Source organism: Dipteris shenzhenensis, chromosome 13 (genome assembly GCF_047967505.1).
Source record: "Dipteris shenzhenensis isolate YYH24624 ecotype China chromosome 13, Dip_SZ_1.0, whole genome shotgun sequence".
In the NCBI taxonomy this organism is placed as follows: domain Eukaryota; kingdom Viridiplantae; phylum Streptophyta; class Polypodiopsida; order Gleicheniales; family Dipteridaceae; genus Dipteris; species Dipteris shenzhenensis.
Window position 1 is genome coordinate 44301652 of NC_141608.1, and position 16769 is coordinate 44318420.

A 16769-nucleotide genomic window follows, 5' to 3' on the forward strand; every position below is an offset into this window, starting at 1 on the left:
AAACTTCAGCTAGCAGACTCTGAAGCAGCTACGACTCTTCAGAGTCCATAGAAGGTCCAACAAATGCATTCCATCTAGTTTGAGAATCTGAAACTGCTGTATGACAAAGTGGCGTACAAGAAGCTCTAGCAATCCTGCTAGTACATCCAAAATGCACTAGACGACATTCCACATCTATGGAATAAGCTTTATATACTGAAGATTGAGAGCTGTCCAAGAGTTTCATATTGTTGTTGGTATTAAAAACTATATTTTCAGAAAGAATTGCTTCAAGAATGCACGAAAAACACTATTTTTTGGCTTACGACTATTATCTAATTCACAAGAGAGTTTTAAAGTACGATTTAATGAAGCAAACATGAGCAATAGAATTAAGCTCATTTAACATCAAATCAACTTCAGCAAGTTACAAAGGACTAAAGATGTAGAAGCATCATGACATAATAGTTGCTTGTCTTTATTATCAAGCTACGGATTAGAAGTTTGGCCACAGGGCCATTAAGGTCAGCCTCCAAAGTAATATGTTAATCCTGCATATAAAAAGTATTTGTGTGACCCACATAATCCACATCCGGTTCTATCTAAAGAACCACTTCTGCCAAGAAATACATCTATGCATTCTATATTTGAAATATTAAAAGAAAGCGTTTCTTCATATTTTCGAATTTGTGTAGAAACCACAGGTTTGCTATGATCCCAAACCTTAAAACTTAGGGAATTTCACTACATAAGTGTGGTTACATGGCTGCCATAATGTAGTGGTGCCACTTTTTGATTGCATGAAGGATTGCCAACATCTCTTGGTCATAAATGTGGAAACTTGACTCTTTGTCATCCAATTTCCGACTTTCAAAGGCACTGACTCCATGACTCTGCTTTAGGACAGCTCCAATGCCCCTTCCACTAGCATCAGCCTCAATTATAAAAGGTTGAGAGAAATCAGGACATACCAAGATAGGCGCTGAAGTTAATGCCTCCTTTAATGCTTCAAAGCTCCTATTGGCACTGTCAGACCATTGGAAAGCATTCTTTTTGAGAAGATCAGTGAGAGGAGCTGCCAATTTGGCAAAATGCCTTATAAACCTTCTATAAAATGATGCTAGACCAAGGAACACTCTCAGCTAGGTGATATTTTGAGGTATAGGCCAATCCTTTACACACTTTACCTTGCTGGGATCCACCCTAATGCCACTACTGCTGACAATATGGCCCAATATTCCACTTCTTTAGCCATGAAAGTGCATTTACTTGATTTGGCATACAAGTGGTGTGTGCTCAATACTTCCAATACCTGCTGGACATGCAATAAATGCTCTTCTTTCGTTTTGCTGTAGATCAGTATATCATCAAAGAATACCAACACAAATTTATAGAGGAAAGGCTGCAATACCTTGTTCGTTAGGGCCTGGAAAGTTGCAGGTGCATTGGTTAGGCCAAATGCCATCACTTTGAATTGATAAAGCCCACGTTTTGTCCTGAAGGCAGTTTTATGTTCATCTCCCTCCTTCATCCTTATTTGATGATAGCCTGACCTTAAGTCAATCTTTGTGAAGTACTTTGCCAGGTAAGCACATCACTTTGATGGGTCACCAATCTCCTAAATTGTCCTTAATTTCTGCAAGAAGAATGGCTAGAGATCTCAAAAGTGTTTGTGGAGTCTATGCTATTCAGTTGACCAAGTCTCAAGAGGGTAATGGGTTGTTGGTGCAGGATAAAGACATGCAGTCCCTATTACAGCAATACTCTGACGTATTTGCTGATCTTCCCAACCATCTCCCTCCCATGAGAGATGTGGATCATGCAATTGTGTTGGAGCCAGGATCTAAGCCAATCAACAAAGCTCCATACAGACTTTCTAGAGTTGAACGGGAAGAGGTGGCAAGGCAAATAAAGGAACTCCTTGACAAGGAATTTATTACACACAGTCAGTTACCCTTTGCCTCTCTTATGTTATTGGTTAAGAAAAAGGATGGCTCATTTAGAATGTGTATTGATTACAAGGATTTGAACAAAATGACAGTTAAGAATAGGTTTCCTATCCCTAGAATTGATGATCTACTGGATGAGCTTAGAGGTCATGCATAAACTTCATATATAGCCTATCAAGGTCCATAGAGAATTCTCCCAAGGTTCTCAACCATTCACAACCAAGGACAATGTCAATAGGTCCCATTTCCAAGACAAATAGATCTCCCTGAAAAGTATAGTCTTGAGAAAGTTGCACTTGAGCAGCCTGACAATATTGCTTACTGTGGGAATGCTGACCATTAGCCACCTCAACTTTGATCCCATGATCCAAAGTGGATGGGCATAACTTCACTCTTTGAAGTGTCTTTGCATTAATGAAGTTATGAGTGCTCCCACTGTCAACCAAAATGTGGACTGGTCTGTTATTGATTGTTCCTTCTAACCTAAAGGTTTGAGAGCCCCTTGCAGCCCATAAAAACATCAGGAGATATGCTGTACACAACTAATTGTGTATCCCAATACACTTCATCATCATTCACAGCATCATTTCCATCAGAATTTCTGATCTCATCCTCATATCCTTCAACAACTTCAATGTTCCATTGTCTAGATCTATTTGAACGCCTTGGCAAACTATCATCCATAAGTATGGTATCAAACATGGATAACCCACTTGGATCAAAGGGAAAGGTGGTCCCCCTTTGGAACTATGATCCTCATCATCATTAAGGCCTTCATTCACACAGTCCTGATATTCGACTCTGTTGCAGAAGTATTAGGAGATAAATCCTCATGAATCTCTAGAATCAAGCTCAACTTTGCTCCTGTTTTTGCTTTGCACACATTCCTATGTTCAAGGGTCCACTTCTCACCACAAAGGTAGCACAAATTCTTCTTCTTTTTGTCATCAACAATTGCTTGAGATAACTGCTTAACCAACTTGTTTCTTTTATCACTCAGATCATCCTTTGGAGTGGGTTTAAAGAATGACTTTACATTTGTAGCCTTGTAAGCCTTAGGTTGTCCCATGCCACTGCCATACACTGTGGGGAACCTAGAAATAGAAGAAGTTGTAGCAGGTGCAGGAAGTTTGTTTTCATCATTGGAAACCCCTTTGACCATAGGCTTAGTTCCAAAGTGACCAATACCCAAAGTCTTCTCCTTCCCATTGTATTTGGGTTCATAAAGCTCTGCCAACTGCATGGTCTCTTTAAGAGAATTGGGCTTTTGAGCTGCAACATATGAAGCAATACTAGGGTGCAAACCATGGATGAACTTGAGCATTCTAACTCTTTCATCAATACCATAAACAAACAGAGCCAATTTCGAGAATTGTTTGGTATAATTTTTCACTGATCCTTGCTGAGTAAGATCATACCACTTACAAATATATTGATCCCTAGTAAAAGGAGATATAAAAGTTTTAAGCATTTCAGCCTTGAATTCATCCCAAGCATTAAAAGTTAACCCTTCTTGCTGTAGATGCCGCCACCAAGAGTGGGCATAATCTTCCAGATGAAGAACATCAAATCTGATTTTACCTTGATCACCCTTTGGATATAGAAGGAAGTAGTCATCCATCTTGCTGAGCCATTCCTCCAATTCCTCTGGAGAGGTAGAATCACCTTTGAACTTAGGAAGTATAATCTTGTCTTTCATATCTTTGTCTTGATGAATAGGTCCTTTTGGTTCAATAGATTTAATTGTTTGTATATATTGCTGGAATGTCATTGCTGCCCTAAGGTCTGCTGGTAGCCAACTTATATTCATGGAATTTTTGACACAACTCGTCAGCTGCTGAACTGTTATTATTAGGAGTCTTACCATGTGCTGAATCCTTATTCATATGAGCTGTAACTCCACTAGAGTGATAGGTCCTTCGGGTAGAAGCCATAAAACCAACCGGTTCAGTTACATGTATAGGATGATCATCATCATCATCTGAACCTGAGTCTCCATCAATTTGGGGATCCATAGGTCTCTTTCCATCATAAATTTGGCTTCTCTTGAACTGGTCCAACCTTTTATTAAAAGTGGCAGACATGTTCTGCATCCTTTGGTCAATCCTCTGATTATTGGTCTTAATCTCATTAGTTAACTCCTTGAATATCTGTAGCATTAGGTCCATACAACTCTTTATGATCTGCTCTTGGTTAAGGGATGCTTGTACTTGAGGAGTTGCTGGTAAATCCCCTTGAACATTGCCAACATGAGGATCATTGGGCTCATAAACTACAGCCTGATCATCAATTGGTTCCTTTTCTGGGATGGAATCAAAGATACCCATTGGCTGCTCACTAGCTTGATGAGTAGACCTCTTGACAGGCATCTTTAATGACTTGAATCTAGAGTAAATGGACTGTCTTAAGCCCTGATCAAAAACCAGTACCAAAAGCCCCAAATGCTAGTGTTGCCCTAATTTCGCAGGTCAACTTTCAGAGAGAAAACTTGAAATTTCCCACTTGATTAGGCGATCCTTATGCCAAGACTGAACCAAAGAGCCAATCAGGAGTAGAAATCTATAACATTACACCTGGATTGCAAGAAATTGCTAGATCTTTTGGCAAATATCAACCCTGCGCTAATTGTTGCAACTGAATTTCGAATTGCTCATTAACAAAAGTCCAAATCAATATCACACTTAATCAGTTGCATCCATGGAGCTAGGCGACCATATGCACTACAGCTGACCCGAAATGGAGCTGTACATCAGAAATTCGCAGCAGTTACTCCATGCCAGCCAGTCCAGAATTGCTCATAACTTCCCCAAACCGTCTCGGATCACCACCAGACTTAGGGAGTAGCCTCAAGAGATTGATGCAAACAGATCAAGCCAAGAATGACTTAGTTTGGTGCAGGAAAACAGCAGATCGTCACTTTCTTCAGCTTCTTGCGCAAGAGAGAAAACCACTTCAATGTTGACTCAATCCTCCACCATTTTAGGATTCCCACACATAGAAATGATCAGGGAAGCAAGGGCTTTCCACTGATGCAAGAAGCCCCAAATTCTGAGCACTTTGAAAATCAGGGTTTCTTAGAGCCTGTCATGTGGCAGCTCACAACAGAAAGTACTTCTGGTGCTGAATTTTTGCAGAGAGGTAGGCCCTAGGCTCAAGAGTAGATGCTCCAAATTTCACAGTGATTGGACATAGAATTTCCCACAAGTTCCCACGAAAAGTGCTCTGATACCAATGCAACAGGACTGCTCCTAACTGACAGTAAACTTTCCTAAAATTGGTAGAATATGCAGGAAAGTTAGAGTAGGGAAGTACCTTATGTTTTAGGAAAAAGGCAGGAGTGGAAGGTCATGGGCTGGACCTACAACAGAGACTTGTGAGGGGCTGCACAAGGACAGGAGGAAGTCAATCCTTTTTAGAATTCAGCTGAGTATTGAACTCTTGCTGTAATTTCTATTTCAGTAATGAAGTACAAGTCATGAATGTCTTGCCAAGTACAACTAGAGCCCTTATATAGGTATGGCGCAGGGTAGTACAAAGCAGTATTTCTTATGGGATTACCCCCTAGGATGCCACGTGGGAACTTATGGTATCCCCTAAAAAAAGAAGAAAACACTTACAAGCCAATAAAGGCCTTTCTACTAACTTTTAGCCTAAGTAAAAAAGTAACCCTCTGTTACAAATTCAATTAATAAGAGCTGGCCGCCTCTGCTAATGCCACATTAAGCTAAGCTACAAACCCTCCTCACGTCGCCATGCTCGCCTCTCAGCGCCACTTCCTCCTCCCTCACAAATCCCCTCTGCCTTGCCATCTGCATCCCTTCCCCCTCTGCTCTCCTTCTCCACTCCTCTCTCCCTTCACTCACCCCTCGCTCAGCCTCCCCTCAACCCCTCTCTCCCCTCTATATATTCGCGCGGCAGCCAAGAACCTTTTGGATACAAAGCTTCTGGGATATCTACCACTGCCCATAGCTTCTCAAATATCTCCCACCGCCTTTGTATTAATTTTTGTCCTTTCACCTTACCTTAAACGGGTCTCCTTCGTTCCGTCACAAATTGTCATACTTATTTTTCCGATGTGGGCAGCTATAACATAGGGCCCCTCCCCAATTGAGAAAGCTCTCTATTGCTATGAAGCAACTCATTGTCTTATGCCACTTTCCCAAATCCATGTAGTACCAACTCAACAAGAATATGACCCTCTCTAAACGCTCTATTGCCACAAAACGTATGTGCTCTCTCTCTCTCTCTCTCTCTCTCTCTCTCTCTCTCTCTCTCTCTCCCCTGCCAGGATCAAAATATGGAATGTGGAAGGATGGACCTTGGAAAAGGCCATCGCACTGGAAGAGGAAATATCGGTAACAGATATACTTATAGTTTGGGAGACATGGGAGCATGAAGAAAATGAAACTCCAGAATTATAGGGCTTCGTTGAACACAAAAAGACACAGCGGACGGGGCTTTGGGGGGACGACATGCTACATTAGCAAGACATGGAAAAAAACAACTAAGTTCGTAAAGGAAGACCCACATAAAGAGTACATATGGATAAAGATAGTGGCAAAAGGAGGAGACATGTGACTGGCAGCATGTTACTTTGTACCCCCGAAATCACCCATCTACAAACACAACAAAGAGAAGATCCCCTCATGCATTTGGGAAAGACATAGCCAGCTTTTGTAAAGGCCGTGCAATTATTTTGGAAGGGGATTTCAATGCTTGAAGGCATCATCACAATGGAGGATATAGACCCCATATGGATGGAATGAATGGAAGAGGAAAATGAGGAAAGAAGTGTTGGGGTAAAGGCACATTGCCAACACTTCATTAAAGATAGGACACCTATGACTGTCTTAAGACAGTCATAGGGTAAACCTAATCCTAATAAAACATAAGTGAGTTTGTGGTGTGGCTCATCATCCTTCACACCCGCACTAGAGTGTCACTCTCTCTTACTCTCACTCTCTTGCTCCTCTTCATTCTCTCCCCCCTTCAACTGGTATCAGAGCCTACCTAGCTTCCCCTTGCCTACCTAGCCTCCTCTCCCTAGCCTACCCTTTCCGTACGGACGTACGGACAGAGCCGTACGGCCGTACAGCTCTGTCCGTACAACCGTACGGACGGACCTGGCGCGGCCAGACCTGCGCAGGACGACGGACTGTGGCGGCGCGGCAGATCAGTGCGCACGGCGCAGCAGATCAGGGCTGCAGGGTGAAGGCGCGGGCTGCAGGGTGAAGGCGCGGGCTGCAGGGCGACAGCGCGGGCGCGGGCGCGGGCGTCGTCGGGTTGTGGCTGTACAGCAGCTGCTGTACGCAGCAGTGCGAAGCTGCATCAGGCAGCTGCATAGCTGCTAAGCTGCGCAGCTACTCCACGGCAGCCGTACGGACTGCCGTACAACTGTACGGGCGACTCCTTCACCCATCAGGGCATTCGTTTTTTTTTCTGCAAGGACTCGACAGATTTCTTTTGGGGAAGCGTGCCTACTCTGCAGGTACAGAAAAGTACAGCAGACACACTTTTGTTGGAAGAGGAATAGTGCTGAAGCACTCTGTTTTGTGCATGTACGCGCAGTACATGAAGCATTCCTGAAGCATTTCAGCTGTATACTGTGCATTTGTTGAGGTACAGCAGATACTCTCGTGTCACTCACGCTTGAGGTGACTTGTACCACAGTGGTGGTGTTTGCGCAGTTACTTGTCTTTCAGGAAGGTCAGATGCTTGTTTTGCAGAAGCTTCTATGCATTTACTGAGTGCAATTCTCAGTTTTGGGTGACCATTTCAAAGGGCTTTTGCCTGGATGTGTTTGCAGTATATGCCTTGAGGCAGTGTGTAGCCAGGGAGCACACATTTGCTTTGTTTCCGCAGTGCATTTGGTGACATTTGTTGCAGGTCACATTCTTTGTACGCACTTTGAAAATCTCAGTTGTGGTCAGGGCTCATCGAGTTTACTCGGTCCCTAACTGCCCATCGTTGACAGTGCTCAAAAGATTTTCTTCTTGGTGTTTGTACTTTGTGATTTGTGTTGTTACTGAGTACACAGGGGCAGTCTATGCATTGCACATTGTCAGGTACAAGTGTCAGAGAGATTTTCATATTGCATGCTACCTCAGTGTTGAGGTGTTCTCCACTTGATTCAGGTGTCAGATCAAGGGGCTTTTGCCCAGACTTTGTTTGATAGCACTTGGGTTACCGACAGAGATCTTCAGATGCATTTTCTCCCCTTGGTATAAGGGTGATTGCTTGGGATTTATCCCATTTACTGTTGCAGGTTTTGTGACAGGCTGAAGGGTCATTTACTGTTTTTTGGGTGTTTGTCAAGTGGTTTCTGCAATTTAACTCAGTGCAATACCTCATCTGAGGTGGGAGAAGTGATCAGTACAGTCAGTACAGCAGTGTTTACAGCAGTGTTGGTGGTTTTGTCAGATGATTATGCACTGTTAAGCACTTGTTGAGCAGCTGCAGCAGTCTGAAATTACTGTTTTTATGCCTCTTTGAGCTCAGAACAGTGTGTCAGAAGGTACAGTATTTGCAGGGTCATTTACTGTTTTGCTGCAGATTTTACTGACAGTAAAAACAGCACCATTGAGAGTGCTTCTGGCTCTTGAATAGAGCAGTTTTTTTCTGAGAAATCAGAATTTTTTATTCAGTCTTTTTACTTCCAGGGAGTCAGGTACTTTCCTCATTTGATATGGCATCAGGGGGAAGTGATTCTTCAATTCTGAACATAAAGAAACTGGAAGGAGCACACAACTATGCATTATGGGCAGAACAGTGCTTGAATGTACTTCTGTTAAAGAAGATTGCTAAGCCCATAAGGGTGAAGGGTGTCAAGCCATCTGACATGGCAGCTGATGACTGGGAAGAGCTTGATTTGTCCGCGAGGGCAGCTATCATGCTCACTATTTCAGACACTCTTTGATTCCATAGTGAAAAAATTCCGCGTATAATTCTTGGACCCATCTATCAGTCTTCTGCTATGGGATACCCTATGTAGGGATTTCTTTTTGTAACATGGTATCAGAGACCTGTCAGAAGTTCTCAGGAAGTGGAGGTTGAAGGCATTGAAGGATAACCTTGATTCTTTGCTCGATGTTTGAATGATTGTACCTAGGCGCTTGCCTTAAGTTCAGGCAGGTGTCTGAAGGATTGTACCCAGGTAGGAGGCTTAGGTTCAAACATGTGTATGACACCTTAAACCTCTTTTAGTTCATTATCATGGCCAATAGATATCAAATCTCACATTTTAGTGAGACAAGCAAGCCCGGTGGGACGAATCACATGTTGTGGAAAATAAAGGCTCGGAGCCACTTACAGTTGAAGGAGTCATGGGGGATTGCGATGGGGACAAAGTTGTTGCCTCAAGCCATCGTACCTACTTCAGCCACATCAACCTCGATGGCAGTGCTGAGGCTAGCAAACCCTGTATTAGTGAGAGCATGGCAGATACGAGATGTAGAGGCCTTGGCTATTGTTGTGGGTATGACAGCAGATGCAATGCTTCCGCACATATCGCCTGCGAACTCTTCTTTCGTGGCCTGGACAACATTGAGGGATACGTATAAGCTCGACAAGGAGGCAGGAATCTTGGACTTTGAGACGGAGTTGTACGGCATGAGGATGGATGAATGGGAATCAGTACATAAACACATCACTAAGATGAAGGTGGTGCAGGATCGACTGACCACAGTTGGTCGAAGAACGAGCTTGACGAGGATGGCAAGAATGCTTCCCCGTAGCTATAGTAGTCTTGTGACTACTATGATTGCAGGGCATAGGGCGGCGTCGGTGACTTTCGAGAAGTCGGTTCCATTGTTGCTCCAGAAGTACAACAGTACGGAGAAGGATGAAAAGGCCCCTAGTAGCTCAAGCTAGGAGTAAAGGCAAGGGCAAGGAGGTGATAATTTGGACCTCAAGACAGAGCTGTACGGCATGAGGATGAATGAAGGGGAATGAGTATAGGAACACATCGCTAAGATGAAGGTGGTGCGGGATCAACTAACGGCAGCTCGTCAAAGGACGAGCTCGACCAAGATGGCAAGGTTGTTGCTGGGATTGCTTCCCCCGAGCTATAGTAGTCTTGTGACTATGATGACTTCAAGACATAGGGCGGCGTCGGTGACTTGAGGAGCTGGTTCCATTGCTGTTGCAGCAAGAAGTATGACGGTACGGATAAGGATGGAAAGGCCCCAATAACTCAGGATAGGAGCAAAGGCAAGGGCAAGGGCAAGCCTAGATCGACGACGGAGTAGACTCTTCTGATGAAGACAACAAGAAAAAGAGAAAGAAAGAGAAGAAGTGCTTCTCCTGCGATGAGCCATGACATTTTGTGAAAGACAGCAAAAAGGAAGAAGGTTGATCAAAAGAAGGGTGCCGGCTCAGAGCTTGAGGAATCAGCTCAGCTGGTGGCAATAGAACTTTTCTCCGGGTGCTACTGAGTAGGTACATGAACTTCGGTGTTACTGTCAAAATGCCAGACATTTAGGATTGGTAAGAAGAGCAGTCAGGATCCTTTGTGAAGATGATGGACAATGATGAGTGCTTGGAGTCATTTGGACGCTTGGGTGGTGTTGTTGGAGCAGAGAGGGATTCTTTGACAGGACCTGAGGACTCAGGTCAGATGGATGCTGTGACTTAGAGGGGAACAACAATACAGAACCACAGTTGGAGCTTCACGGTTCAGGTAATCTGGATTTATGCCTGGGATATAATGTCTCAGGTATGTTGTTTGGGGGTTGAAACAGACCCTGAGAGCTTGGTGCCTGGAGGACTTTAGGCTGTTCACCCATCATGAAGATATATGTAAGTGTTGCTTCTATATTTGTCTTTGATGCAGAGCCTATTTGCTGGCTTGCACACATGAATGGTTGTGAAGTACACACATGTTTATGAAGAGTGTAAATTCCTGGGCCATCTTCTGCTGCGGGATACCCTCTGTAGGGATTTGATTTTCTAACACATTCAACTTGAGACTGAAGCTCAAAGTTGAAACCAATCACTAGATTGAGATTGTAGAACATAGTAGAACAACGAGTCACAACTTAAGAGTCTACACTCTACAATCTACGGGGCTGTGTCGACAGTTACCTGAACCCAAAAGTGAGTCCACAATGAATTGCCACATCATAATGACACAGCATTTCAGCTGACATAGATGTAGCTGCCATTACTTGGGGGGCTTGTGGCTGCCCGACAGTTACCTGAACCCAAAAGTGAGTCCACAATGACTTTCCACGTCATAATGACACAGCTTTTAAGCTGACATAGACTAAATTTAGCTCTCTGACAACACCTCTGGATCAAGGTAGGTCTGTACGCATACCATATGGAAGTTTCTGTACGGGATAGTACACAGCACGGTCCATGCATAATGTTTTTTTGGGGGGGGGGGCTGTAAATGTGCATTTTAATTTTAAAAATTATATTTAACAAAAGGGGTGAGGTTGAGCTGTGTCACCTTCCTTTAATGTATACCTGTAATTATAAAATGTATGGGATGGGCATGCTTTGTAATAATGATAATAAGTCTTGGGTGACTGTTGGGATGGTTCATTACCTTTCGTCTATTTTGGCAATTCTTATTTTGGGGTAGTGTTGTTGGATGCAATTTTGATTTTTCAGTCGGGCTGGCTTTGTTGTTTCCAATTTGTACCGCTATCTACTTAACGAACCTTACATGTTTCTTAGTGAGTTTATGACATGCAATAATGGTATATATCTAGTTCATAGAATCTTGTTGGACTCGGTTTGTCAAGATGCAATTGGCACAATTCAATAATTCTCTTTGCGGCTTTTCAGATTATGTGACTCCTGGACATAACATCTAGAGGCTTGAATATTGTAGAGAAATGAGAAGAGAAGTTTGTTTATCATGTAGAGTCTAATGATTTCTTGTGATTTTATCTGGACTATGGCATTTCCTGATTTTTTGTGGACTACACAAAGTACTTGGGGGTTTTGAAAGGTCTAATAATTCAGAACATATTCTTGCAGGTCCCCATTTTTCTCCAAACCTTGAACATTGATCTTTCAAACGTCCTTAATTTTGTTGTTGCGAGAGGAATGTTGATATCAACAAAAATGAGCATATTTGGCACATATAGTTGGCCGTTGCAGAAGAATGTGGCCTTCTAGACACAGTTAACATATCTCCAATGCTCCTCTGAACCAACAGGTGGTTTTTGAACTTCCCCTTTTTTCTTTTGGGGTTGTGTCAAGTGAGGCCTCTAATTCCAAAATCCATTTAAGGGACTACATAACTTGGTTATTCATCTAATGAGTGTGAATATCCTGATGCAATTGATGGATTTTGCGTCCATGCGGAAGTGTAGCACTGAGCAGGCCAAGTACCAAACATGAAAGTTGAATAGCTTTCCTGAAATGGTTTTGCAACCAAGCCATTTTTGAGAGCTTGGATATGAGCTTAAGTAATGGGAGCTTCCTGAAAGGGCCTGTCATTTGTGAGGCCCTTGGCCATTTTGTAGTCCCTGTAAAATAATCTCTCATGATTGGGTTCTAAGATCCAATGTCAAAGTTACCTTTAATTCAATGCAAGGTTGTGCAGAGGTCCTATTTCAAGTCTAGTTCTTGATGTAACTTTTCTTAAGAATTGGGGTGGCTTTTTAGTACTAGGAGCTAGGCAATGGATTTTTGTTTGTGAAATGTAAACTTTCCTAGCTTATCCTTTGACTAGGGAGTAGCTGCTTGCAAGCATGTAGCAGAGAAGACATTTTATGAAGTAAATCCCATGTGTGGCTGTCACTGATTTTTCGTTATGTTAGTTGATGGATGCATTCATAATTTTTCTTGAGAGGGGCTGTGATGCACTTCAAGGCAAAGCATCAATGCACTAGTTTGACTATTCCTGTAAAATTTGATCTTACATATGAAAGCATTGCTGCTCTTGCAGATAATTCTTTTTTGATGTAAATATTATTTGTAGAGGTGATAAGCCATGCTTTCACTGCTATAGCCAACAAAAATTTAGTCAATGCCTTATTATTCATCCTCCGTCTCAACGGACTAGGCATGTCGTAGGCTATGCACACCCCAAGGTATCCACCTTGGGGTTTTCTGCACCAGGCCTCAAATTTCAAGGTCCCCCTTTAGCTTAGCATGGCATTTTCAGCCATAGTCATGGCTTTTTCATGTTTTGCATGGTGTATTGGTAAATGAGTTTTTCAGGCTCTACATGATGTATTATTAGCTTGAGCCCTGCATTGTCAGTATATAAGGGAAAAATCCTTATGAAAGTGTGTAAAAGAAAGGAAGAAAAGAAGTGACTTTTGAGCCTTTCAACAAACTACCTCTTGCATGAAACAAATGCAAACCACTTGCCTAGTACAAGAGATGGCACTAAACCCATCAGTCTTATCCCTTCAAAGGGCAATACACAACTGAAATCAAAGGTTAAAAAATGTCAAGCGTGTTTTCTTATAGGGTACTCAGTCTATTGGTATGTTCTATGCCAAGGGAGGTGACTTTGACTTTGCATGCTTCCAATGATTGAAATTGAGCTGGTGATTATGTTGCTAGACATTCAAACCAGTGGAGATTTGTTGGATGTCCATGCATTTCTTGGTTAAGAAACAATCCGCATTGTGTGAAGCTGAGTATAAGGTAGGGTTTGTAACTATCGTCAAAAGTGTATGCTTAGGAGATTGATGGATCTTCATGGCGGTTTGTAGCCATCTACTCCCATGCTAAATGATAGTCAGAATGTTATTGCATTAGCAAGGAATCTTGTGTTATATGCATGCATGAAAGGCATTGAGATCCAATCTCATTATGTCATAGAGAGATTGCATGCAATAGAGATCAGCTTGATTCACTATCCTACACATTAGAATTTTGTAGTTTTTTTCACTGAGGTTCTAATCGAAGAAAAGTTTCAAGCTTTTCACAAAGCTTTGGAATTACTTCCATTTTGATGATTAAGCTCACTTCTTGTACACCAGGACATTTTGACTGTAGGGGGTGTTTGAAACAATGTAATATTTAAGGTAGTGGCCAATGTATTATGTAGTTATGATTGTTAGGGTACTTTTTCCTTCTAAGGTTTTTTTAAAAAACCATAGTAAGTGGTTTAGTTTAGGGTTGTGTGAGCTGTAGCGGTTAACCTTGGTTTTCGGTTTGTCATGTTGATAGTCCTTTGTAATCTCACCATTGCAACTTCAATTTAGGATTGTGCCATGCTTTTGCTCTCCTCTCTCGCTCAACTTCTCACAGATATTACCTTTCTTATTTACCTTGCTCTCTCTCACTATTTCAACTTTGACCCCCTCTTACTCCTTGTCCATCTCACTCCCTCTTGTTGTCTCTTGCTCATTGGAACGGAAATGTAGAATCAATTGGCAATAAAATCATGTATAGAAAAAGGAACATAAAAAGGAGAAATATAATGTAGCATTAGGTCCAATCTAGAAGGCAAATATCTCTCAAAGATACTTTTTATCATTCTGGTGATGATATCTGAGTGGTCACATTATCTTGTACTTGTTGACTCATAAAGCCAAGCACCACATAAGTGAGGTCGTTTTTAATCTAAACAAGAGGGATGTTATGAAAAAAATTTCCTATCGTTATTTTCTTGCTTAGGATATTGATATTATATAGTCTTTCTGGTTTGAACTTAAAGTGCGAGATTGTCCACGAATCACACACGACGTGGAAGAGCTTCTATTGGACACATTCAGTGAGGTTTAGTCTTGTGCATATGAGATCTACGATATTCCATTTCCATTATTACTTTCCTTCTTAGGCTATTGATGTTTGTATAGTCTTGCTCGTATGAGACTTATAATGGGAGAGTATGGCCAAGTGATCCATAGAAGCACACCAAATGTGGCATATCTTTTATAGGATACATCACATGAGGTTTAATTGGGGATCCTTGATTAAACCAATGTCTGGTTAGGTAAGATTGTTGGTATTATGGGCATAACATGTAATATCAATGTCGCTAACGTGACTAGCTTTATTCCACAATTGGATGTATGACCAAACTGCTTAATTTGGGTGATTTTGAATAATATTGAAGATGCAAGATATTTTGTAGTAGTGGGTTTGATGTCCTGCATAAGTGTTGGGATTAATTGAGTTGGTGATTCATTCAATTGATTTGTTTCTAACTAGAGTCCACTTTGTTTGATGTCAAGCATAAGAGTGTTGGGATTACTTGAGTTGGTGAATTATTCAATATTGTTACTACCACTTTGGTGGTCTCTTGGAAGAGCGTAAGGGGCAAAGAGAAAGATGCTTAATTATCTAGCATGTCCATGCAACAAACCCTATGATGCAAAAATCTCAATAGCAAATTTTGAAAGTGTCATAAGGAGGTTTCCTTGGATAAAGAAGAGAGAAGGGAGAAAAGTGCACAAAATCCCCTGGGATGTGCTCTCGATTCCCATATTCAAAGAGTGTTTGGGTATCCTTTATCTACAACTAAAAGGTATGGCTTTGAATTTCTTTTTCGGGTAATGTTTCAAATTTATGCTTAGTTTGGTTGCCTTACCCCAAGGGGGGTTACGGTTTGTCCTCAGAAAGCTAAAAATTAAAATATTTTTTTCCGTTGAGGTTTTTTGTGATTGGTTGTGGGCATGTGATCTCCTCCTTTTTGGCCTGCTCCATGGGAAGGTATAATTGGAGGTTCCAATGTGAGAAGCAAAAAATGTTGATTTTTTAAAATTCTCATAAGGATTTTAATGATTGGACTAACTTTCACTTGCTATTTATATCCCCATCTTTTTCTCCCCCCCCTCTCTCTCTCTCTCTATGTGTGTCTGTTGCTATAGAAGTGATTGAAAGTCCAAACTCATTGTATTAGGTTCTTCTAGTACCTTCGCTATTTGCTTTATGTTTGCTAGATGTCAAACAACATCATCATTCAGTGGTGGTAGCAGGATTGTTGTTTCTCTCATTAGTGGTCTAGGGAAGCCGAACCGACATCGCTTGCTTCGTCTTTGACAACCTTTTCTATGCTTGTGAGTTTGGATTTCTTTTCCAAGAAGATGTAGTAATGCAATGTTTGTTGTTACGTATTGGTCTATGAATTTTATTAGTTCGTCTATTGTGCAATTGTTTAAAGATGGTGCACCTTTTATCCATAACAATCCATAGCCATGTTGACTTCCTCTCTTTTGAAACTCTGTTACAAAGAAGTAGTCCACTACTTCTCCAATGATGTTACTGTTCTTTTGAAGGAGTTGTTTTAGTGCCTCAAAGCGATGGACATAGTATCATGTTGTGGTGACGGGATTTGAGCGTATTTAGTCTCTTAACTCTGTGAGGCTTTCCGGAGATTGAATCAGTGTGCTTGGGCTTCATACTTGTTTCAGGCATTGGATTAGTGGATCCCACAACCTTTCAGCTGCTGCTGCTGATAGTGTGATGTGGGTGCCCAATTGACGTATCATTGCAAAGAGGTTTTTCTTTAATTTGTTTTTGTAGTCCATTGAAGTTCGCGTATTTGTATCATTTTTGTAGTCCATTGAAGTTCCCAAGCACACAAAGTCTTTGTATCCAATGTTAGATTGTAGCATATTTTTTGTTAGCAATTGCATCTTTAACCACAGAGTTCTTCGTTTTAGCTGTCCTTTATGCATTCATACCCATGTGGAGGACAATACTTGTTTCATCATTATTTTCATTGCTTTAAAGAATAAGTTCTCGATTGATAGTGTGAACATTCGGTCCTTATTTGTAAATTCCCATTGTGCTACACTCTGATATGATGTAGTTGTTGGCATTTTGTATGTTCTAGGGTGTCCATAAAACAAATTAGGAAAAGCAAGCTCCTCGCAATACTTGTCTTTGAAGAAGCCCAGTGGTGAGAAGCCCTCAGAAGGT

At 41.7% G+C, this 16769-nt stretch overlaps 1 protein-coding gene across 3 annotated transcripts in view; it reads left to right on the plus strand.

The window, feature by feature from the left end:
• Positions 1-12732, plus strand: part of LOC147895452 (uncharacterized) — a 33640-nt gene extending 20908 nt beyond the window's left edge. The window contains exon 14 of one of the 3 annotated variants that reach the window (XM_087383704.1): positions 11916-12731. In XM_087383704.1, coding sequence (XP_087239830.1) covers positions 11916-11940 — 25 coding nt within the window. In that variant the 3' untranslated portion in view covers positions 11941-12731. Of the gene's footprint in view, positions 1-11915 lie in introns of all 3 variants that reach the window. The other 2 variants (XM_087383705.1, XM_087383706.1) reach the window with 2 other exon arrangements.
• Positions 12733-16769: the final 4037 nt, after the last annotated feature.